We start from the raw sequence: 25,050 nt of genomic DNA on the forward strand, positions 1-25,050 counted from the left end.
AAGGCTTCAGGAGTTGAACATTAGTAGTCGTAAACCCGAAAATTGGGTCAGCTGTTCAACGACGGATATGAAAAAAATTTTAAAATAAAGAACACTTAGTCCTTAAATACTCAACATAAACTGTACACAACAATGGATGTCTTCGTATTCAAAACTATAAAGCAAATTTTTAAAGTCTTTAAACAAGCATTTTCGTAACGTAAACAAGCAGATTTAAAAACGAAATGATATTTGTAAAATCTTTTGGAAGATTTGATGTGGAACAGAAAAAAATATTTTTCCTAACATTTTATTGTATAGCAACAATAACAAAAATCCTATTAATATAATTATATTTTAAAATCATGGAACGCAAGTTTGCAATTAACGAGAAAGTTAAAGTTTTGAAACACTGGATTGCGTTAATATCTTGTGACAAGAAGAAATGGATTGTTGCCATTAGCAACCAGATCAACCGAACAAGTTTAAGCTTCATATTTTGAATTTAAACACAATAAGGGACAAAATATTTTTCGATTTTATTTCCCTTGGTGGGAACAGACGTAAAACCACTTTAAATGTTAATAGACAAATTATAAACGAGATATTAATTGATTGAAAAATCAAATCGCATAATTTGAGTGCTAAAAATCCCCCAAACTACCCGCAAATGGCAATAATAAATTGTTAGTTTTTTTAAAATTTAATTTAATAATAGCGAAACAATTTTAAATCGTAAGGTATACAATTTTTCAAATCATTTCAAAGAGTGCAATTTCAAATGAAAAAAATACAAAATTTGATCGAAATGGGTCGAATAGTTTCTGAAAAATCGAATTTTGAAAAAGTCGTATTTTTAGAATTCAATTTCTCAAGAAGTATTNACAGTACTGACGTAAAATATCCTCAGTGGTAGACGGATCATGGGTCAGAGTCTCCTTGCCGTCAGGTTAACCGTGTTAGGTTTTTGCAGTTTCCCCTCTCTACGCAAATGCTGGTTAGCTCCATCAAAAAGTCCTCCACGAAGGCAAATTTCTCCCAATGCTTAATTCAGGAATTCCCTTGTCTTCTGGATCAAGTTTCAAAATTTTGTAGGTTTTTGCCCAGCGTAACATGATATAATGAAAATAAAAAAAAGTGAGAAAGAATTTGTAAAATAGAGCACTTAATTAGATTATTAGCTTTCGATCGAATTCGAAATTGGAGCTGCAATGGCTCAGGGGATAGAGCGTTCCGGTTCGAATCCGAAGTGCTTACGTGAAATTTCCTCAGTGGTAGACGGACCATGGGTTAGAGTCCCCTTGTCGCCAGGTTAACCGTGGGAGGTTTTTGTGGTTTCTCTCTATATATAACGCAAATGCAGGTTAGTTCCATCAAAAAATCCACCATAAACGCAAATTTCTCCCAATACTTGATAGAGGAGTGCCCTAGTCTTCTGGATTGGGTTTAAAATTACAAGGCTACAGGAGTTGAACATTAGTAGTCGTAAACCCAAAAATTGGCTCAGCTGTCAAAGACGGATATGAAAAAAAAGAAAAAAAAAGAACACTTAGTCCTTAAATACTCAACATAAGCTGTACACAACAATATCTTCTTCGTATTCAAAACTATAAAGCAAATTTTTAAAGTCTTTAAACAAGCATTTACGTAACGTAAACAAGGAGATTTAAAAACGAAATGATATTTGTAAAAACTTTTGGAATATTTGATGTGGAACAGAAAAAAAAAAATATTTTTCATAACATTTTATTGTATAGCAATAATAACAAAAATCCTATTAATATAATTATATTTTAAAATCACGGAACGCAAGTTTGCAATTAACGAGAAAGTAAAAGTTTTGAAAGGCTGGATTGCGTTAATATCTTGTGACAAGAAGAAATGGATTGTTGCCATTAGCAACCAGATCAACCGAACAAGTTTAAGCTTCATATTTTGAATTTAAACACAATAAGGGACAAAATATTTTTGGATTTTATTTCCCTTGGTGGGAACAAACGTAAAACCACTTTAAATGTTAATAGACAATTTATAAACGAGATATTAATAGATTGAAAAATCAAATCGCATAATTTGAGTGCTAAAAATCCCCAAAACTACCCGCAAATGGCAATAATAAATTGTTAGTTATTTTAAAATTTAATTTAATAATCGCGAAACAATTTTTTAAGGTATACAATTTTTCAAATCATTTTAAAGAGTGCAATTTCAAATGAAAAAATACAAAATTTGATCGAAATGATTCGAATAGTTTCTGAAAAATCGAATTTTGAAAAAGTCGTATTTTTGGAATTAAATTTCTCAAGAACTATTCAGGTAATTTTTCTCAGATTTTGTATTTTGCCATGAAAAAACATATTTTTATGCATTACGGCTCAAAATTTTTCGACTATTATAATATAAACTAATAAAAAGTATTAAATACTCACTAAAAGTTGTTTTTGTATAGAATTATCTTTGGTTAGGTGAATTTCATAATTGTATGCAAATTTTTTTTTAATTCGCTTAAAAATTTTTTTTAATTCGCTTAAAATTTTTTCGATATGTGGCGAAAAACACAAAAAGTAAATATGACATTAAAGGGTTAATTCAAACTTTGGNCACATTTCGGCATTCAGCATGAAATTGGCTTAAAAGCAGCAGCCGCTGCAGTACCATATTTCCCAGATAGCGGCTACCCCTATATTTTGGGGGTGAGAATTCGGAATCCGACTAAAAAATGGTATGTTTATTGAGTGTTAGTGTCTGATTTCGTAACTTGAATTATCGTCTGTATTAATTAATTATCATATTTCAGGTCACCTTTAAGATTGAAGGTGAAGATCCGATCATTAGATCAAAAGTTATTCGGAGTCGTCAGTTTATATTTTTCTCACCGTACATGTTAGTTTATTATATCCTTTGTGTTTGGTCATGGTGTTTTGATTTCTTATTGTTTCGATTTCGATCTAGTTTTGCCACGTCTCAACCTGACTCTTGGCCACGTGTTGAGCATCAGGGAAGGTTCGAATGTCTACCTGGAGTGTAGAGTGGAATCGAATCCCCCCATCCTCAACATGACTTGGAGATTTGAGAATCGTTCCCTAACATTCTACAGAAGTATTGGTTTCGTTATTCTTAACAGAACGCTTCTGCTGCAAAAGGTGAGGCGAGCTCATTCCGGCAACTACACATGCCATGCCCACAATGACGTAGGAGAAGGATCCAGCAATCCACTGCATATTCGAGTCCAATGTAAGTAAGGCTGAGTAAGTTATAAAATTATACTAATATCTAACTCAAATTTAAACGAATTTTTCTCAAATTTTAAAGTTCCGCAGTGGACTGATCGTTAAGACACGGTTCCCAGCAGATCACCGAAGTCAAGCATCACTGACTGCGGTCAGTGTGCGGCTGGGTGACCACTTGGATTAGTCTGCGTAGGGACCGAGGGTCTGCGGTATTGGTCCTCGTTAAACTTCTACCGTAAAGTGCTCGACTTCACGCGCATGTCGTCGGGCTACCGAAGCAGGGGTGCTATCCCCTCTGCAGAGGATCAAAATTGTGACGGTATGTCTTCGGATCATCCTCAGGGATGTTTCCTAGACCGTCGCCAATAGCTCATTGTGCAGCTCTAGTGTGACGTAAATAAAGTACCTACCTACCCACCTCAAATTTTAAAGCAATAATTTTGGAATTAATTTTAAATTGTTCCGAAAATCTTGTCTAATTTTATTGAGTATATTTTACAACTATAGCAAGAAAAGTTAAGACAAAACAATTAATTTTTTTTATAAAAAAATGTCGACATCTCCATCAATATTTTACATAGGATAACGAAATTTTGGGCAATCATTTCATTTGATAAGAAAAGTAGATGCTACAAGTTACAAATAAATTTATTGTTACAATTGGTGGTTACAATTTATTGTTACAATTTCTGGCATATGATGTTCAAAAGCAATATTTTCAGTTTGTTATTTATTGGAGATCCCTAAAACTCTCAAGGCTTTAATCTTCATCTATAAGTATGAGAAATTGCATGATCTAAAGAGTTTTGAATTTAACAGTTGTAATTCTTTAATTATTTCTCGAGAAATTTAAAAAATGGAATTGTCATAGAAGTGTTTCCATTGTGTCAAATCCCTGTGTATATATATCAACGTTAAAAGAATCTTAGATTCAATATAACCCATAAATAGAGCTTATACCTAATGAGCAATCATTTAAAGCCTTTCCCACAAAGAAAGTAATAATATTCATCAAATCATCTCAGAAAATGCGATGATGGGTCTTTATTAGTTTAGGAAATTGATCAGTCCCACCTTACTAAGACCTAATTGATATTTAAATATATTGTCCAGAAAGATATTAAAACCCTCTTTCCAAAGTCAATCGTCCTATTCTCTATCTATCCACCAGCATGTAATGTTCTCATTTTTGGGAGCTTCGTCGCTTACTTTAATAAAATTCTATTATTTCTCCATGTTTCTGTATCTTTTTCAATATGCAACTGCCACACCACTATGAATTTACAATGTCAATGCTTTTTAAGCATAACCAATGTATATATATATATAGATATATATATATATACATATAATTTGACGCACATATTTTAATATGAAATTAGTTTTAAAAGATTCACAATATTCAAAATGTCCGTTCTTTTAATATTCCATATCTGCACAGTTAATTCGGTGTTTGACAACAAAAAAATAATAATTTAAATATACTTTTAAAATATTTATAATTATATGTATAGGCATTTTTATTCAATATTAACTCACGTATTTTAATACATAACCAGTTTTTAAGCGATCGGGATGTTCAAAAAATTTTAAAAAATTCACAGATTGCAAATGGTTTATTATTTCTTTAATATACATGTTTCGTGGTTTGGACAAAGAAAAACTAATAAAAAAATAATTTTTAAAGTTTTTTTCGTTTAATATGAGTTTTTTCAAAAGCTTTGAAGGGCTTTTTTCATCAAGAAACCAGTTTTTAAAGAATCGGGCTGTTCAAAATATTTAAAAAAATTCACAAATTGTCCATGCTTTATTATTTCTTTAATATGCATGCTGGAAATATTGTGCTTTGGACAGAGAAAAACTAATTTAAATATATTTTGTAAAGTATTTTTCGTTTAATATGAGCTATTTCAAAAACATTGGCGCCCATATTTTATAAGGAAACCAATTTTTAAAGAATCTCGCTGTTCAAAAAATTTAAAAGAAATCGCAGATTGTCCATGCTTTATTATTTCTTTAATATGCATGCTGGAAATATTGTGCTTCGGACAGAGAAAAACTAATTTAAATATATTTGGAAAAGTATTTTTCGTTTAATATGAGCTTTCTAAAAAACATTGGCGCCCATATTTTATAACGAAACCAATTTTTAAAGAATCTCGCTGTTCAAAAGATTTAAAAAAAATCGCAGATTATCCATGCTTTATTATTTCTTTAATATGCATGTAGGAAATATCATGGTGTTTACAAAGAAAACTAAATTTAATATATTTTGTAAAGTATTTTTCATTGAATATGAGCGTTTTCAAAACATTTGACGCGTATATTTTAACAAGAAACCAATTTTAAAGGAATCTCGCAGTTCAAAAAATTTAAAATAAATCGCAGATTGTCCATGCTTTATTATTTCTTTAATATGCATACTGGAAATATTGTGCTTCGGACTGAGAAAAACTAATTTAAATATATTTTGTAAAGTATTTTTCGTTTAATGCGAGTTTTTTAAAAAAACTTTGGCTCCCATGTTTTATAAAGAAACCAATTTTTAAAGAATCTCGCTGTTCAAAAAATTTTAAAAAAATCGCAGATTGTCCATGCTTTATTATTTCTTTAAAATGCATGCTGGAAATATCGTGGTGATTGCAAAGAAAAACTAATTTAAATATATTTTTTAATTGTTTTTCGATTAACATGGACTTTTTCAAAAATTTAACGCGCATATTATAACAAAACGTGATATTAGATTTAAAAGATTATTAACATTAAAAAAGTTTTAAAATAGTCTCGGTGTCTGTTCTTTTACCATTACTCATCCGCTCTGATAATTTTAAAAATATTTTTTAAGTACTTTTTGCTGATTATGGGTTTCTTTTAAAAAAAGAAATTGGAGCTTATATTTTAACATAAAACCATTTTTTAAGAAGCACGCTGTTTGAAAAATTCTTAAATTGTCCGTGCTTAATTATTTCTTTACACTAGAGAAATATCGTTTTTGGATAAAATAAAACTATTTTAGAAATACTAGTTACATATCTTTTCATGAATATTGACTTTTTCATGAATATTGAACTTTTCATAAATATATTTCATTTTGATATTAATTTTAAAATATTCTCAATATTAAAATTTTTTTTTTAAGAATTCTCAAATTTTCCGTTGTTTCTATTTCGTATCAGCGCCGAGAATTGCGGGTTTGGGACAATATAAAACTGTTTCGTATATATTCTTCAAATATTTCTGCATTTATATGTGCATTTTTATGCAATATGACGCTCATATTTTATTGTGTAACCAGATTTACAAAAATCGAAATAATTTAAAATAATTCGCAAATCGCTACTTTGATCAAGTAAAACCATTTTCAAGATACATATTATATATTTTTCGATAAAAATTGGCTTTTTAAGAAAATTTGAGGAAAATATTTTGATATTAAACCAGTTTCAAAAGATTCGTGCATTTAAAAAAAATTTAAAAATTCTTAAAATATTCGTTTTTTTATATTCCGTTTATGCGTAGAAAATAGCCTGTTTGGGACAAAATAATACTATTTTTTGTACATTCTTCGAATATTCCTAACTATGTATAGGCATTTTCGCACAATATGACACGCATATTTTAACATTTGAAAAGTTTTTCAAGAATCGCCCGGTTCAAAAACTTTAGAGCAATTCTCAAATTGTCCATGCTTTATTATTTCTTTAATATGCATGCTGGAAATATCATGCTTTGAACAAACAAAAGCAAATTTAAATATATTTAAGAACTTTTCGTTTAATATGAGCATTTTCAAAAAATATGACGCTCATAATTTAACAAGAAATCAGTTTTAAAGAATCCTGCTTGTTTTTCAAAACATTTTTAAAAATTCGTAAATTGTTCGTGTTTATCATTTCTTTGATATGCAAGCTGAGAATATCTTGTTTTGCACAAATAAAAACTAATTTAAATGTATTTTTTAAGTATTTCTTGTTTAATATGAACTTTTTCAAAATATTTGACTCGCATTTTTTAACATGAAACTAGTTTTAGAAGATTCATGCTATTCCAAAGTTTTTTAAAAATTCTTCAAGTGTCCGTTCTTTTTACATTCTTCATCTGCGCTGATAATTGCGTGTTTTAGGACGAGATAAAACTATTTTAAATATATTCTTAGAATATTTCGAACTATGTATGGGACTTTTCAGACAATATGACGTGCATATTTTAACATGTAACCAATTTTTCAAAAAATCCCACTTTTTAAAATTATTTAAATTGTCCGTTTTAAATAATTTTTTGAAAATGCATGCAGGAAATATAGTGAAATTAATTTAAAAATGTATTAAGAATTTTCTTTTTAAATATGTGGTTTAATGGAAGAAAAAAATTATGTGTATATTTTAACATGATATTTGATTTAAAAGATTCTTTAAATTCAAAAAGTGTTAAAAAATTCTCAGTGTCTGGTCTTTTCGTATTTGTCATCTGCGCTGAAAATTATATGTTTTAGACAAAGTAAAACTATTTTAAATATATTCTTAGAATAATTCTAATTATGTACGGGCATTTACAGACAATATGACTCTTAAATTCTATCAAGTAATCACTTTTTCAGGAATCGCATTGTTCAAAATATTTGAAGAAATACGCTAATTTTCCGTGCTTTCTAATTTTTGAATATGACTGTGGTAATATTTCGCTTTGGATAAAGTAAAACAATTTTAAAAATACTTTTTAGATATTTTTCGATAAATATGGGCCTTTTCAAAAACTCCGACTCGCTTTTTGACATAAAACCACTTTTTAAAGGATTTGCGCAATTCCAAAAACTTTTAAAAATTCTCTAAATGTCCATTCTTTTTATATTAAGGATATTCGCTGACAATTGTGTGTTTTTAGAACTAAATAAATCTATTTTAAAGATATTTTTAGAATATTTCTCATTATGTGCGGGCAATTTCATGCAATATGACGCGCATAATGTAAGATGTAACCAGCTTTAAAAGATTCTCTCTGTTCCAAAAAAAAAAAAAAAAAANAAAAAAAAAAAAAAAAAAAAAAAAGTGCATCGCAAAATTTCTATGATTTATTATATTTTTAAAATGTACAATGGAAATACCGTGTTTTGGACAAAGAAAAACTAATTTAAATATATTTCGTAAGTATTTTTCGTTTAATTTGTGCTTTTGCAAAAAAATTTGACGCGCATAATTTTAACAAGAAACAAGTTTTTAAAGAATCGAACAGTTTTAAAAATTTTAAAAAGTTCGCAAATTGCCTATGCTTTATTATTTCTTTAACATGCATGCTGGAAATACAGTGTTCTGGACAAAGAAAAACTAATTTATATGTATTTTTTAAATATTTTTGTTTCATATAAGCTTTTTCAAAACATTTCAACATGAAACTAGTTTTAAAAGATTCATGCTATTCAAAAAATTTTAAAAAATTCGCAAATTCTCCATGCTTTATTGTTTCTTTCATATACATACTGGAAATGGACAAAGTAAAACTATTTTAAAAATTACTATTTAAATATTTTTCGATAAATACTGATGTTTAAAAACAATATGACGCTTATATTTCAACTTGAAACTAGTTTTAAAAGATTCGCCATGTTCAACACATTTTAAAAAATTCTTTATTTTTATTCCATATTTGCGTTGAAAATTGTGTGTTTGGAACAAAATAAAGCTGTTTTAAATATATTCTTAGAATACTTTTCACACAATTTGACGCACTTATATTAACATGTAACCATTTAAAAAAAAAAACAAATTTTCCGTGCTTTTTTATATATAAACACTGGAATAATTGCTTTGGCAACTAATTAAAGTAAAACTAATTTTAAAAAAAAATTTCTGCATTTTTCGCTAAATATTGGCTTTTACACAAAGTTCGACGACCCTATTTTAACTTGAAGCTAGTTTTAAAAAAAATTCGTGCAATTCGAAAAATTTAAAAAAATACTTGAATTGCCCGTTTTTTCTCATATTCCGTAACTGCATATTATGTTTTGGACAAAGAAAAACTAATTTAAATATATTTTTTAAGTATTTTTCGCTTAATATGAGCTACATATGTGTATAAAACTAAGGCAAACAATGTTAAAGAGCACAAAAATATTTATAAAATACATGTATTTTATAAATATTTTTGTGCTCTTTAATGTTGCTTGCCTTAGTTTTGTATTTTTAGACAAAGGTCACCCACTTGTGTATTTACATATGTGTATTTACTTGTGTATTTACATACGTATATATATATATATACATGTGTATATATATACATATGTATATATATGGTGAAATTGATACCCCCATGTGTGTTATCTGTAGTTGGTGACCTGCATAAATGAGAATCTAAAGCTCATCCTACAAGTTGGAAAAATTGGGTTCGTATAATCACTTAAAGCACCGAGTACTGTAAATTAATATCATCCGTATTCAGTGAAAGCTTCTTTTTTTTCCAATTCATGCTGAATAATATTCTGTATTCTTCTTTTTATTCAGATGCTCCAATTTGCAAGCATTCAGAAATGAAAATGTACGGCGTCTCTCCATCAGAAACAGTTCATTTGAGCTGTGACTTATTGTCTGATCCGGCCACCACTGAATATCGATGGTCACTGAATAATACTTCTGATGTCCCTATAGACTGGATGAATGGATCGACGCTTCTTTACTCAGCTGAAAATGGCTTCGGAATGGTTAAGTGCTGGGGTGCGAACAGAATTGGAACACAAAAATCTCCCTGTCTGTTTATGATTGTACCTGCAGGTTGGTCTTCATTACAATTTATTAGATTGCAATAAAAAAATACAGAATGCCTAGACATTGTATATAATGCCTAAAACCAGTCGGCATTGTATGAAACGATTTATATTTCACACATTTCCTAGTCATTCTATAGAATGCCAAATGAGATACCGGCAATGTATAAAATCTATCTATATTATATAAAACGCTAATACGTATGTATCAATAAAACCGATGATATTTCTTTTCTCGCGTTGGCAACAGTTTTCATTTTTAATTGATAGGCTTCGGCGCGCAAGAGCACGTAGTGAGTATCATATGTCTAATCGGGTGAATTCTCACCGAATTATCAAAAACATTCTCACAAAATTATCTTTATCAAAATTATCTGCGAAAGCAGTTCCGGGGGTTGGCGAGCGCCAGTGAGCAAGGGGCGAAGCCTCCTAGTACATCTCTAATTCACCAAGGATTCGTCAAATGTATGTATAAAACAAAGTGCCAAAATATGAAATGTCTTTACATGAAAAATGTAATGAATATTTTTTCTATGAAAATTCTGTTCCCTTAATAAGAAAGGGATAAATTATGTTTTGTAAAACTTTCATTTTTCGTTACGAATTTTGAATAAATTTTTTAAAAGCACTCTCATTATTTTTTCAGAATAACTTTTTTATTTTTGAGAAAGGCACGTTATTTACATAATAACCTCATCAGGCAGTTTGTTTTCATACTTTGCCTAAATAGCATTTGCCATTCTATAGAATGCATAGGTATTATATACAATGCTAAGGTAAAGTATCTAATGCTTCTCATATTTCATACCTTGCCTAAAAACATCCGGCATTATATACAATGCCTAGGCATTCATACTGCTTGCATACTCTGCTGGTAACAGTTATAAGTAAATTGCCTTAATGTATCCTTTAATTTTATTAGTTTAACTTAATATAGCCGTAGTTAGCGCAAATATGCTTTTTATTTTTTCTAATTATTCTCTTTAGTCAGATTTCTTACGGTTACCCCACCCCTCAATTCTACCAATTTATCCCTCATTTTATTCTCACTGCCTTCATTATTATTCATTAAAAATATAGCTTAAAAACTTAACACTAAAACTTTGCTTGAACTAAAAGTTTCCTAATCTTGCCTAGGTGTGAAATGTAAAAGTCGTTGCACAAAAGTTGTAAAATGGTAAAAAAAGAAGAAAAAAACTATTTTGTTTGTTGTAGTGACAGTGCAACACGCACTATTATTCAGGATAATCCGGTTTTTTCCCCCTTTAAGAACTGTACTTATATTAATCTTAATTTCTTGCATAAAGTGATTAGATCAATATTATATAATGTACTGTCCTGGCCAAGTTATTAGACGCACTATAAGATTCTATGTAAAATCTTAATTATCAGGCGATATTCTACACCTTCACTGTTTTTACCCGTTTGAAACCAGTTTGTACTTGCTTATGTTCGTATATCAATTATTTAACATTGTAATGCAATTCGTTAAAAATAAATACAAATAGGAAGTATATAAAAAATCTCCTGAATATAAACCCATTGCATGTATGTTTAAATATAAAAGTATTGCCTATGAACTCGAGCAAAACATGTCATTATTAAAACACTACAGTACGTCGAATTATTTGGTCTTATTGTAATAATATACTAATATAATACCTGATATAATAAATATATCTTGTATTTATCTAATTTATCCAATCGTCGAATATTATATATCGTCCAATTTCACCAATTAATACACGAATGTAAACGAGTGCAAACCGGTTTCAGTGTCGTAAAAACGATAAGGCTGTATTGTGTGACCTGATAGATAAGATTTTACATAGAATCTTATAGTACGTCTAATAATTTGTTAAAGGACTGTGTATAATTTCTTTCAAACTGAACGAAAACAAGGGCAATAATCTTGAAGATTTCGTAATTTCCGGAATAAAAAAAAGAAAAAGAATAAAAATAGTCTCCGCCAACATTAATTAAGTTAACACTCTTAGCAAAGTCGTTTCTGTTCTATGCAATGCCATAAACACTTACGAAGAACAGCATTTTATTTCCATTTAAAGTTGCCTTATTACAATGTTTGGGGGGCCATTAAAGAGTTCTAAGGCATGTGGCAAATGGCCCTCACCTCTATTCAGCTGAGTAGAATGAATAAGGGGTTGACTGATTCGGAAATTTCTAGTTAATTAACCTCTTTCTCCTGCTCTCATTTAAATGCTAATTGTTTGGGAGAGTAATTAGTTTCTTTTCTTACTTAAAAGGCAAGTAGTAGTTTAAACGAGTTTTCTATCAGTAGCATATTTCAGTCTCTGTTTTTTTAAAATAATAATATTAAATTGAAATTTCTTTTATTAGAAAATATTGAATTCAGAATGAGAAACACGTAAAATCGATTTGCTTCTGATATAATTGAATTGACAATAGGAAGACTAAAACTTAGTATATACCGCCCAAAAATGACTGGATTGTGTGAGAATAACTAATGACTAAAGAAGTTTGTTTAAAATTAATTTCTAATATTTTTTATATTATTTACAGTTATATAAAGCAAGTTATTAGTAAATATTAACAATAAAAATGATTATATGTTGTACAAAAAGTCACAAAATTCTAAGAAATTGTGTCATTATATACATCATTGTTTTTCTAATTGAAATTAAAAAGCAGTTAAAAAGACTTTCTTGGTCAATATGGTGTTAATTGAACCAAATGGCTTTTTGAATCAATGATATTTTGTACTTTAATATTAAAAACCTTGAAATCAGAGATGCAATAAAAATTTCAAAAACTATTTTTTTCAAGTTGACTAAAAGGAAGAAAGTATTGTCTTGCGCTTTCTTTCTTTTTTTTAAATTAAATTTTTTTCAAAAATTGTGTATTTTTTATTACATATTTCAAATTTGCATATATCAGAGTAAAAAAACAGAAAAAAATTTTCTAAAAGTTTTTTTTTCCAATACTTCAATCATAAAAAAAAAGTCAGAAAATTAAAATCAACTTTGGAAAGACTGAAACTTGGTAATTTTGTACTTTAATACTAAAAACCCTGAAATCAGAGATGCAATAAAAATTTCAAAAACTATTTTTTTCAAGTTGACTAAAAGGAAGAAAGTATTGTCTTGCTTTTTCTTTCTTTCTTTTTTATCAAAATGGGCCAAAAATTGCAAAAACCTGTCTTAAACAATGACCCCACACCCCTACTTAAAATGGTCATACCACGTTACCATAGTCACAGCCACGGGTCCAGACGAATTGCTAGGGGAGTTCTTACTTCAGACAAACTATAACTGACATTTTCCCAATATGTCTATTTTTTCCCTCCGAGGAGGATCAAAATTGTGATAATCATCTTCAGGGATGTTTCCCAGACTGTCGCTACTAGTCCAACTACTCCACCTATATGCCGGCCGGACTGTGCAGGGGTCAGGAAACAGGCCTTGCATCAAAAATATTCTGGGTTTCTAATCTGCCTTTAAATGCCTGACTTGACAAAACGTTAACACAGGAGGTCATTGGAAATGAAAACTCTTCCAATATATTACAAAATTAACGCATTTATACTTTATTCAAGTAAATGAGCTGTGATTGGTCAATGGGTAAGACACTCAACAGTTGTGAGAAACTGGGGCTTGATCCTAAAAGTTGCATGGTTGCCAACCCTGCTTCAGACCGATGGGTACCAGTTGGACTGATAAGTAAAAACTGCCCGTGCGCAATGACATACCACATTGTCGCTCCGCAATCAGCAATTGCCACTTAGTAATTTCGATTACAAGATTTCACCTTCGCACACTAAAGCGATTTCGCAAGTATATATTAACCATTTGTTCAGCTTTTAAAAAATAATACATTCCAGTTATTTTAAAAATAAAAATAAAAATTTTTAAAATTAAATTTTTCTTACACATGTTCTTTTAATTTACGAATTTTTTGAAAAAGAGTTTCAGTTTATTACGCATCTAGCAGGAAAATAAATAATCTAAAAATAGTTAAACTTTTTTTAAAAATTGCAAAGTCAATAAAAAAAATTAAGAAAAATTATAAATTTTCAAAAATTAAGAATTATTTTATCACATTTTCCATACTTAACTAAAGATAAGCAAAACTGAACTTAACAGTCATAAATAGCTGTTACAACTGTTTATTAAAAAGTCATTTACTAGAAAAAGTTATTTTATGCGATTACGGATTCAGCCTTCATTGACACTGTTAATGTTTACATTTTGTAAACAGTTTTTTTTGTTAAATTTTTTATCTCTTTCCCCTAGCTAATCCAGAAGTACCCCAGGACTGCGATATAAAAAACCAAACATCTTTTTTCATGACTATCGAATGCAAGTCCGGTTATGATGGTGGCTTACCCCAACTTTTTCATTTAGAAATATACGATTCTAACAGCGAACGTCTCATAAGAAACCAGACAGTGGCTGGAAGTCCGGCATTTCAGGTAATAAGTAGTAATTTTCATCTTATTTTATTTTAAAGACAATAAGTAAAAAAACATAACCAATTAAACTAAAATAAAATTTCAGATAATTCGTAGTAGTCTTACGATATAACATAACTTTTATGCTATAAAGCGCACATCAAATATGATAATTATCGACAACGATAATGTTATCGTTATTGACAACGAGAAATATTGAATACAATAATATCGTGAATAATGATATATTATCAAATACGATAATAAAGAGAATTTTATCGATATTTTTATTATCGATATTTTTTTATCGCGAACAATATTTGCAAAAGTATTCTCACTGTGTGTCTTATTTAGCATGCCTTACAATAAATAGAAAACGAGCCGTGGTGATTTAGGGGATAGAGCATTCGTCTACTAATGAGTTGAACCGAGTTCGAATCCCAGCGATGACTGGTCGATACAAATTCCACACCCGGCAAGCATCAACCACAGTGCTGACGCAAAATATGACGTAATATATGTGGTCCGTATCGACAATGGCTGGTCGATACGAATTCCGCATCTGGCTAGCATAGCCCACAGTGCTGACTTGAAATACCCTCAGTGGTAGATGGATTATGGGTTAGAGTCCTCTTGTCGTCAAACAAACTGTGGGAGGTTTTCGTGGTTTTCCTCACCATATAATGCAAATGCGTGTTAGTTCCATCAAAAAGGTCTCCACAAAAGCAAATTTCTCCCAATACTTACTTGATCCAAGAGTTCCCTTTTCTTCTGGATTGGGGTTAAAATTGCAAGGCTACGAAGTTGAACATTAGTAGTCGTAAACCCAAAATTGGGTCAGCTGTTCAATGGCGGTTATGAAATAAAATGAATAAAAATCTTGATAAATATCAACATACCCTTTGGCAGAATGTTTTAGAGCTATCTGCGACAAAATTCTCTAACATTAATATCTTTCTGTAAGATACTTTTAATAATAATAAACATGTATGTTACTAATTTAAAATAACAAAAGTGCTGTGTTTACAAAAAAAAATATTTATAATTTTTTTTAATTGAATATTTAATTTTTATTCTAATATTATAGGTAACATTTTCATGTTTTGTTAGGAGGGGGGGGACGCAGAAATTTTTTCCTTCGCTTTTTGTAACCAATCATAAATAAAAAAAAAAATTAAAAATCATTAAAACCGTTGTAGTACTTGGCGAAAAAAAAGATCGACGACAAAATCACGCGAATCGGACACCTTAAATGAGTGTTTTGTTTCTTGATTAGGCTGTTGTATATAAATAACATCGTATAAAAAATATCGGATTTAAAAACTATGGAGAAATACTGATAAAATTCGACAGAATTATTGCCTTAAAAAGTAAATACTCGATTCGAATTTTCCATGTTGTTTATCGGATATTTAAAATCCAAGTGACAATATCAACAACTGACGAAAATACAATTGAAACAAAATATCAATTTACTTATCGGCGTATATTGAGCGCGTCAAAAAGTGATTATCTAAATGTATGATTCAAATATAAAAGATAAATTTCTGTCAATAAGTAAATAAAGGTATTTTTTTCTTTTACTTTTCAAAAGAAAAATCTTTCTGGAAGAACTCTGTAACGTACTGCGATTATAGGCCTGGTTTCTTAGGACAGGACGCCGTCAGCTGGAAATCAGCGCTAACCTCTAATTGGTCCACTTGTGAGTTTGATAGTATACGTCATCGAACGCTCATCTTGAACTACAATTGCCGTCGAACTCAACTGCAGTTGGATTACAACGTGACGTTAACCACAGAAGCAATGGCGGACAACATTTAACAGCACATTGAATCAGCCAAGAATTTGATTTTGACATTAAACATAGCTTCTTCATTAAACATAGCACTCTTCATTTAGCTCAGCTATAATGTGTTTTTTCTTGGACAAAGTCATTATTTGTTCTCTAAAGCACTGGTCGACAATAACAAAATCAATACAAATTCAAAATAAATATTTGTTTACGTTATTAACGCATGCGCAATGAGAGATAATGTCTGCGTTGGACCGACTGCTCACGCTGAGCTAACAAAAAAGTATTTTTTTGGCGTCAGCTCAACGTCAACTTTCCGCTGACGCCCAGATAAGGCGCTAGTTCTAAGAAACCAGGCCTTGAGCTAACAAACCAGTATTTTGTTGGCGTCAGCGGGACGTTGACGTCCCGCTGACGCCCAGATAAGGCGTTTGTCCTAAGAAACCAGACCTTATGTCACCGTGGCGTCGCTGCGATTCTCAGCCACGGCGATCAACAACAATAATATTGTTATAATAAATAAAACATATAGCAGTGCATAATATGTAGTTGTAATCTATTTTTTCTTAATTTTTAATACATTGAGAATAAGTTGTTTCAAAGTTAGTTTGGGAAAAGAAATTACTTCTACCAATCAAATTTTTAATACGCAATTAGGGCAAAAATGGATTCGGCTATACTGCGCGAAGTGCGAGGTGTAAATAAAACATGAAGTTCGTTTTACAAAATTAAACGTTACCAGTTCCCTTGTCAACATTATAATATATAGAAGCTAAAGAAAGAGAAAATAAACAAAAAGGGGAATTGAATGTAGAGGAACAAATTAAAAAATGAGAATCTAATTGAATTATTAAGGAAACAAGAAAAAAAAACTAGATTAAATGTAGAGGAAACAAAGAAAATTTTGATTGAATGTAGAGGAAACAAACATAAGAAGAAAATCGGATCAATATAGAGAAAATAATAAAAAAAGATGGGGAGGATTGAGAGAAGGGAAAGAGGGAAGTTGGATTGAATGCAAAGAAAATGAACAAAAAAGGAAAATTGGATTGGATGTGGAGGAAGCAAACAAAAAATAAAAATCTTAATGAATGTTGAGTAAACGTGAAAGGAAAACTAGATTAAATTTAAAGGAAACAAAAAAAAAACTGAATAAAATTGTATTGAATTTGAAGGAAATGAAAATTAAAAAAAAATACGTTTGGATGTGGTTCAAATTTAACAAAAGTATTAAAAAAATTGTGATCGCCTTGCGGAAATCGCAGGTTACAAATTGGAAAAATGGTTGTGGTCCAATTTTTTTTTGGTGAAGCAACTTTACTGTGTTTTCACATCCTGGTCATCTTTAACTGTTAATCCTGTTCGGTACACAATTTCGCAGACATATTTAAATGCAGCTCATGCACCCGTGTCGGATTCACAAGTTCATACATGAAATAGGATTTGAAAGGTAGGCTTTTTTTCAATTTTACACGAATAGTAAATGAATCATTTATATTGCGTGGTAGACAGTCTACGTTCTTGTGCAAGACATTGGGTACGTTGACAATGGATCCTTTATCCCTAACTGGTGATCAACGCACAAATCTCGTATTTGCATGAAAGGGGTTCGGAGAGTCACCATTCGCTCTTCGGTAGGGTTCAATTCTCTCAACCACTTTGGTACTTTTGTGAGGGACGGGCTTCATGCTTGCGTTAGCGAACGGAATCCTTTCGTTTTTATGTTTGTGTGTTTAACGCTTAAGGTATTTCCCGTCTACGTTCTTTAGCTTTTTCTGCCTCGGTAAGTTTAGACCTTGGCATCGTTTTTTTCTTGCCTTAACCCTAACTTTTGGGACCGTGTCTATCAGTTTGGACCCTCTTTATTTGTGATAATCACCTGAATTAGTATTAAAACGATCCAGTTTGAACTGTAGGTTAGAATTTCTGATTCTTAATTGAAACAATAAACACAGAAAGATCGTTCAAATGATGAAGTTCTCTTTTATTCACAACTCAAGAAGTATTTATAGGATCCCTTTGGTCCCATATCTCAAAAATAAACTCACCAACTTAATGCATAACAAAATTAGAAGTGAAAAAAGAATCCTAAAAAAATTATTAAGCTACAGAGGTCGCCATAGCAACGCATGCAACGACGACGCATGCGCACTGTTTACTATTATTCTTGATTATTGTAGTTGAAAAGTCATCAAATTCAAACCAAGACCCATTTTGCCAAAGGGTAAAAGAAAATTGAATTGAATGTAGAGAAAACAATAAAAAATTGGATTGAATGTAGAGAAAACAATAAAAAATTGGATTGAATGTAGAGAAAACATTAAAAAATTGGATTGAATGTAGAGAAAACAAACATAAGAGTAAAATCGGATCAATGTAGAGAAAAAAAAAGAAGAGTTGGATTAAATTCAAAGAAAACAATTAAAAAAGAGATGTTTAATGTTTGAGTCAATGAACAAAAAGGTTAGCGAGAGTAAAGTTCAACTGGAAATAAAATCATTGAACTTGAGGAACAAAACATTTCAATTAAATATTTACATTACACGGGAGAATTGGAATAAACAAATGTTTGAAGAAACTTTCAATGTAAAAAAGAAATTAAAATACAAAAATCAAATTAAAAANAAGATGGACTAACGACTAAATATAGCAAGCATATAAGATATAGCAAACAAAAGCAATCACATCAATTTTGGAAAAAGAGTTATTTAACTCATCATCAAAATTTTATTTGTAATTGCTATTATTTATGCTATAAAATGCAAAATTCTTATCAAATAAAAAACAATTATCTAAACAGTTGCTGATTGTCATGTAATTTTCAAACTAAAATAGCAATTTTTGTATGTTAGGGAGTTACTATATATTTCTACTTCACTGTTATTGATATGTTTCAGAGTGCTCTAGTTAGATTAGACTATAATATGAACATAATGATTCGGTCCATTGTTAAAGTTTTTTTTTCCAATATCATTTAAAAAGTAATATTACTGATATATTTGCTATAAATCACATAACAATATCTATTAAAAGAAATGAAATATTAATGTATATTCTCAGTAGTTTTAATTTGCTAAACCAGGTAGTTTTTCAAGTAATAATTGTCTCTTTAGACTTAGACTGAGTTCTTCTTCGGAGTCCCTGTCCGCGAAGCGGACACTTCACTCCTTCAACTAAAATAGTGCCCGTGGGCGCCTGTCGTACTGTCTTTAGGTAAAATTAAAGACTGAAGTAGATGTAAAAGATGGTGACTGGGCTGCGTAGTCGGCATGGTGGAGTAGTGATGCTCACTAAGACTTGTTCTCGGGTAGTAGGGATCTGAGAAGCTGCACTAGCTCCTCGTTCTTAAGTAGGTCTTGCAGCTCTTGGAAGATCTGCAGGAAACGGTTGGCTGAATCAGTAGCACTCCTGGGCTGCCTGTTCTTCTGTTTGGGCTTTCTCCTAGGCCTAGCACTGCAGCCTGTAAAACAGGCCGGGTGCGCTCCATTGCAGTTAATGCAGGTGGCTGGTAGACTTCTGGGTTTGGAGCATTCAAACGAAAAGTGTGCTCCCGCACACTTCATGCATGCAGGATCATTGGTACAGTTCTTTTGTGTGTGGCCAAATTTTTGGCAACGAAAACATTGCACTTCATAGCGACCTCCTCGAAATCGCTCTATCTGCACAGTTGTATGGAGAATCTCCTTGATGTTGATGCAATCCCTATGCATAGGGCTGTCTGGAAGTATGATCAGGAAAAGGAGGAGGAGCTTGTACCCTTCGTCACGCCTCTTCTTGAACTGTTCCACTCTGATTGGCCGATGACCAATAGCTGTGAGATTTTCTTCCAAGACCGAAATCTTGGTTTCAGATGGGAGTCCTTTGATGAGGAATTTTAAATTTCTACTGTTCTTATGTAGAATTTCTGGTTGTATCTTTTCTGTGGTCTCCTCCACTGGTGAGGCTACAGGATCTGGGATGTTGGCAGTAGGGGGGATGTCCGTACTATCTGTAGTAGTAGTTGGAGAATTTTTCTTTTTCCTCTTTCTCTTCTTTTTTGGAGGTTCGGTGTTTTCCTCCTTCGTTGGTTCTCTCTCCTGGGCAGGTGATTCTGTCTCAGGCTCAGTGGGAATATCAGTAATGATGTCGGGTGAAGGCTCAGGCAGCGTTGGCTCTATGTTCGCTGTGGGATCTGTAGTCATTTCAGGTTCCATTGGCTCTGAGGGTTCTAGTGGCTCGGCTGCTGGCTCTTTCTCCTTCATCTGGTTTTCTGGTGTTTCAGGGCAGTTAACTGAATTGGATGTTAACATAGGCTCAGTAGGCTTATTGTCTCTGGATGCTTTTAGACTTAGCATTTCCTCGTAGTGGAATTTCACTCTATAGCAGTTCTCGAGATAATTTTTGTTGGTCGATTTTCTGCTTCGTGCACTCTCTATTTCATCATCAATGTTGCGTGCATGCATTTCTGCGTTAGCGAACTCCTTATCGAAGTTAAGCAAAATCTTTGGCAATCTGGCAGTAAAATGGTCTTTCGATTCTTTCCGAATCGCATCTAAGTCAACGTGAATGGCAGGTACGCGGTTGGGTCGGAACACCTTCCCACCGCGGCCGAATCTAATTGAAGTCATCGTTGCCGGAGCTTGGTTACAACACAACCTTACTCTGGGAGATCCAATGTTCGAATGACAGAAAGAAATAAGAGAACAGGGTAAATATATATAGAAAGACGACGTCACAAGAGGGTTTAGAGCAACGGCCAATAGGGGGGAAGGGTGAATGGATGACAACGAATAGGAAGCAAGGGACAAAAAAAGGGGGGGTTAGTTAGGTTTAATCATAGATTTCACACTCTTGTTCAAAGTTTGTTCACACTCTTGTTCAAATTTTATCTCGTTCAAATTTTCAATCGTTAATAAAATACTTTTTATTCATACACTCAACTTCAAATACATTTTTTTTAAACTTACAGTGGATGGCAATTGATGTTTTTTCAAATATTAATTCGTTAATTAAATTTAATTAATTAATTTTAATTTTATATGGGAGAAAAATTTGTAAATATTTAATAAAAAGTAACTAAAATAAAATTTTTATTGACTCTAAAGAGATAAAAGTATTAATTGACTCTAATTTTTTTTTCAATATTAATTTATTAATTAAATAGGGATGAGCAAAAAATGAAATGGAATTTTCTGATTGATTAAACGTTAGTCATTGTTTTAAATTTTACGATAAGCCATTCAGTTTTTCACATATTTTAAAAATAGCATCAGTGACAATTTCTAACTCTTAGCTCTATTTTGGTATACACCGAAACTGTGAGATTTATTCCACATTTTTTAACCCTCCTATTGTCCTCGTTGATTGTCTTATGGTTCACACAAACTACAATTAATAGACACTGTCCCATCATTGCTTGTACAGTAAAATATTCTGTTGATTTTCTACAATATTTTGAATAAGACTTTAGGTGATTCTGTTTCATTATTTCAAATATATCGTTTGTTAACATGCAATTCTTCCAATTGAAAAAATAAGTTTATTGTACGCTCTTCAATACTTTAATTTTTATTCATTAGGCTAGATCAGCTCAATGATCAACACACGAGGACTTAGTTAATGTTTCTAGACACCCAGGGCAGCAAAGAGAATGGGGTGTTGAAACGTGGCTTTTGTTTTCTCTAGAAACTGTTCTTTCCATTCTACTTCGAGTAAGCCAAACCCGTCTAGTATCAATTCGCTTAGGTGACACATTTTATATTCTTTCACAAAGATTCCTTCGCAAAGATTTCAATTCTTTCACTACATATTTCTTACTTAACACAAAGACAGGCACGAAGCCGTGTAAAACATAAACAAACTAATTATGCATCGAAGTTACCGGGTAAACAAGCAAAAACTCTATTATGGGAAGAATAAAATACAAAATCAAATAATAACTCTAAGTTAAATAAAAGACGTAGATAAGAAATAATTATATTTCAACTAATTCTATGTGCGATACGGAGTTGTATTTAATTAACCTCACGTTAATTAACATTCTAGCTCACGTGGAAAAACTTAGCTCAACTTTAACACACCAGTTTGCTTGTAGTAGAGCCCCTGTATTAGACAGGCCGACTCATCATCTATTTTTGCTCCAAAGAGCTAACATAAGCACAATACTAACATAACGTTAACTTGCTAACTTGTTTGCTCCAATATTGCTTGATAGGTCAGCTCTGATAGTATAGGAGCCTTAGCTTATAGAAGATGAGCTGTCACTGACGTCATAGCTCACATGTGTGGGTGTCACGATTTAGTTCAAGTACCCAATTGAAGGGCTGCTCCAATGACGTCATAACAGTTCAAGAACAAAGCGTTTATTATTAATTGCTGTTACTATTTCCAGATTGTAGGAGATTTATACTTTAAAAACTAAATAAATCAAAGTTTTATGGGTTGAATTGATTGAATGGTAAGCGATAACGTGCAGGAAGGGGGCTTTAATATATTTTAAAAAAATCGAACAGTGAAAGGAACAAGAGCAAAGATGAATTAAGCCTGCTTATATAAACACTGTAATGCAGTCGTAAGTTCGTATTATCTAGAACGATTTTAAATAAATTCTTTTTTTCTTTGAAGCCAGCAAAGAGGATACAACTAAGTAAGTAAAGTTAATCAATATTTAAAAAGTATGCAAGCATAATGTGAATACACACTCTATATGTATATGTTACTGTGAATGGCAGAAATGGGTGGTTGCTGACTTCCACCGGTGAAAGATGACAAACACATACATAACCGCTTTGGTAAATATCCGAAATATATACTAGGTCTGGTTAAGTGCCACTGCCCGGTATACCCTACAATGATCCTGCAGATCAATCATCAAAGACATTATCAAAACAACTTTAGAAGATACATTAAACCCACTGTAAATTTTTACTGACTCTGGCCGTCCAACTACCGTATGGATCAGCGTTTCCATTTCTCCTGAGTCAACTCAAATTTTCTCGCGATTTTGATTTTTAGCCAGGATGACTATCCTTTAAACTGAACTTTTAGTGACTTTAAAATTTTTTAAATCTCATGGTGTTCTTAGGTTGGATTTGAACTGTCCTCGTCATTCACACCATTTTAATCCACTTTTACTATTTCAACACTATTTTCGGTGATTTTACTATTTGTAACTCGTTTAATTGTTTCCTCAATTTGCCCTATGATTAGTTTTTAAATTTTATGCCATTTGATTGCCTCAATATAAGGGTCTGTTGACCTGGAATGGCAATTTATATTTTATTTTGCTTCTAATATTGCTGGTGTTTTAAATTTAATTGTGCTTTTAATCCATATGTTAGGGTCTGCTGACCTGGAATTTTCATGACATACATGCCAGATATATTGGTCATGTTTTCTTAAAGATTTAATATTCTGAGATAGCTAATTGTAGATAGCTAATTTTGTTCAAGTGTATTGCTCGCACGCAAAGTTTGCGGGTTGTTGTCATATGACTTTTGTATTTTATGCACTTTATGTATTTTATGTTCTTTAATGTTTTTTTCTTGGTTTTTTAATAAACATTTACCCGTATGCCCTGAATTGGGGCAGTTCGGGGTAAATATTTTCATATCCTACAATGATGTTTTTTTATGATTCAGTGTTACTTTCCAGTATACATTTGCCCGGTATACCCTACAGTGGTGTTTTTTAAGGTTCAGTGCCACTGCCCGGTACTTCGAACACTGATGTTTCTCTTAATCCATCCTCAATAGATATTTAAATACCGAATCAATATAATACTAATATTAACGAATAAATTAATAATAAATCGGATATAACAAATATTTCGGACATTCACCAAAGCGACTATGGGATTTTTTTCATCTACTGGTGAAAGTCGACATGCATTCTCTGGATTTCTGTCATTCACGAAAACATATACACAATATGCAAACTCATAAATGCAAACAACTCGTGGTGGAAGGCAGATTAGCATTATACCAGGTCTTCTGAGGCAACCATTGAAATTCTCCAAAGTAATGTAGAGGCAGTATGGAGATGCATGGTGGAAAGGTCATGACCGTGAGGTGAACAAAGTAGTGTAAATCGTGAAAATACATTATTTATCAAAGCATTCAAAACATTATTTTAACTTATAATGCAAACATCATTATCTCGTAGTGGGCATTAAACCAGGTCGTTTGAGGCAACCATTAATGTCACCCAAAGCAATATTTTTTATTTTATATTATAACCGTCGTTGAACAGCGGACCCAATTTTGGGTTTACGACTACGAATATTCAACGCCGTAGCCTTGTACTTTTGAACCCAATCCAGAAGACAAGGTAGCTCCAGGATCAACTATCCGGAGAAATTTTGTCTTCATGGAGGATTTTTTGATGGAACTAACTCACATAAAACCGTGAAAACTCCACACGTTTATCCTGATGGTAAGGAGACTCTATCTCATGATCCATCGACCTCTGATGATATTTCACGTCAGCACTGTGGTCGGTGCAAGCTGGATGCGGAATTCGTATCGACCAGCCATGGTTGGGATTTGAAGCCGGTTCACTTCATTGGAAGGCGAACGCTCTACCCCCTGCTCGCTAACGCTCGCCAACCCCGCAAAATTCCTACGCAATCTTATATGGTTTGCTTCGCAAACCAAGCTCGCTTCGCTCGCTACTAACTAGGTACATTACAAATGCTCAAAGTTCTAAAAATTCGAAACAATCATTCAAATCCATATAAAAACTTTTTTTTAAAAAAAATTACATCTTTTTAGTAACTACTAAGTCATTAAAATCAATTTGAATTCAAATAAATGACATGTAATTCGTTAAACCTATTAGAAATGTGCTATAGTATAAAATCTTAAAGCGTAACAGCACGTCTGAGACT

At 31.7% G+C, this 25,050-nt stretch overlaps 2 protein-coding genes across 2 annotated transcripts in view; one reads left to right on the forward strand and one right to left on the reverse strand.

Moving 5' to 3' along the window:
- Positions 1 to 14,505, forward strand: part of LOC107441370 (nephrin) — a 101,423-nt gene extending 86,918 nt beyond the window's left edge. The window contains exons 6-8 of the mRNA XM_043050478.2: positions 2,932 to 3,213; positions 9,704 to 9,970; positions 14,235 to 14,505. Of these exons, the coding sequence (XP_042906412.2) occupies positions 2,932 to 3,213; positions 9,704 to 9,970; positions 14,235 to 14,449 (764 nt within the window). The 3' untranslated portion in view covers positions 14,450 to 14,505. The remainder of the gene's footprint in view (positions 1 to 2,931; positions 3,214 to 9,703; positions 9,971 to 14,234) is intronic.
- Positions 14,506 to 19,303: 4,798 nt separating this feature from the next.
- LOC139426454 (uncharacterized) lies at positions 19,304 to 20,840 on the reverse strand (the record flags this gene model as incomplete). Its single annotated transcript, XM_071185378.1, is given in 1 exon segment — positions 19,304 to 20,840. A coding segment is annotated over 1 exon segment (1,317 nt). The 3' UTR covers positions 19,304 to 19,474.
- Between the last annotated feature and the right edge of the window lie 4,210 nt (positions 20,841 to 25,050).

This window comes from Parasteatoda tepidariorum, chromosome 9, assembly GCF_043381705.1.
Source record: "Parasteatoda tepidariorum isolate YZ-2023 chromosome 9, CAS_Ptep_4.0, whole genome shotgun sequence".
NCBI classification, from domain to species: domain Eukaryota; kingdom Metazoa; phylum Arthropoda; class Arachnida; order Araneae; family Theridiidae; genus Parasteatoda; species Parasteatoda tepidariorum.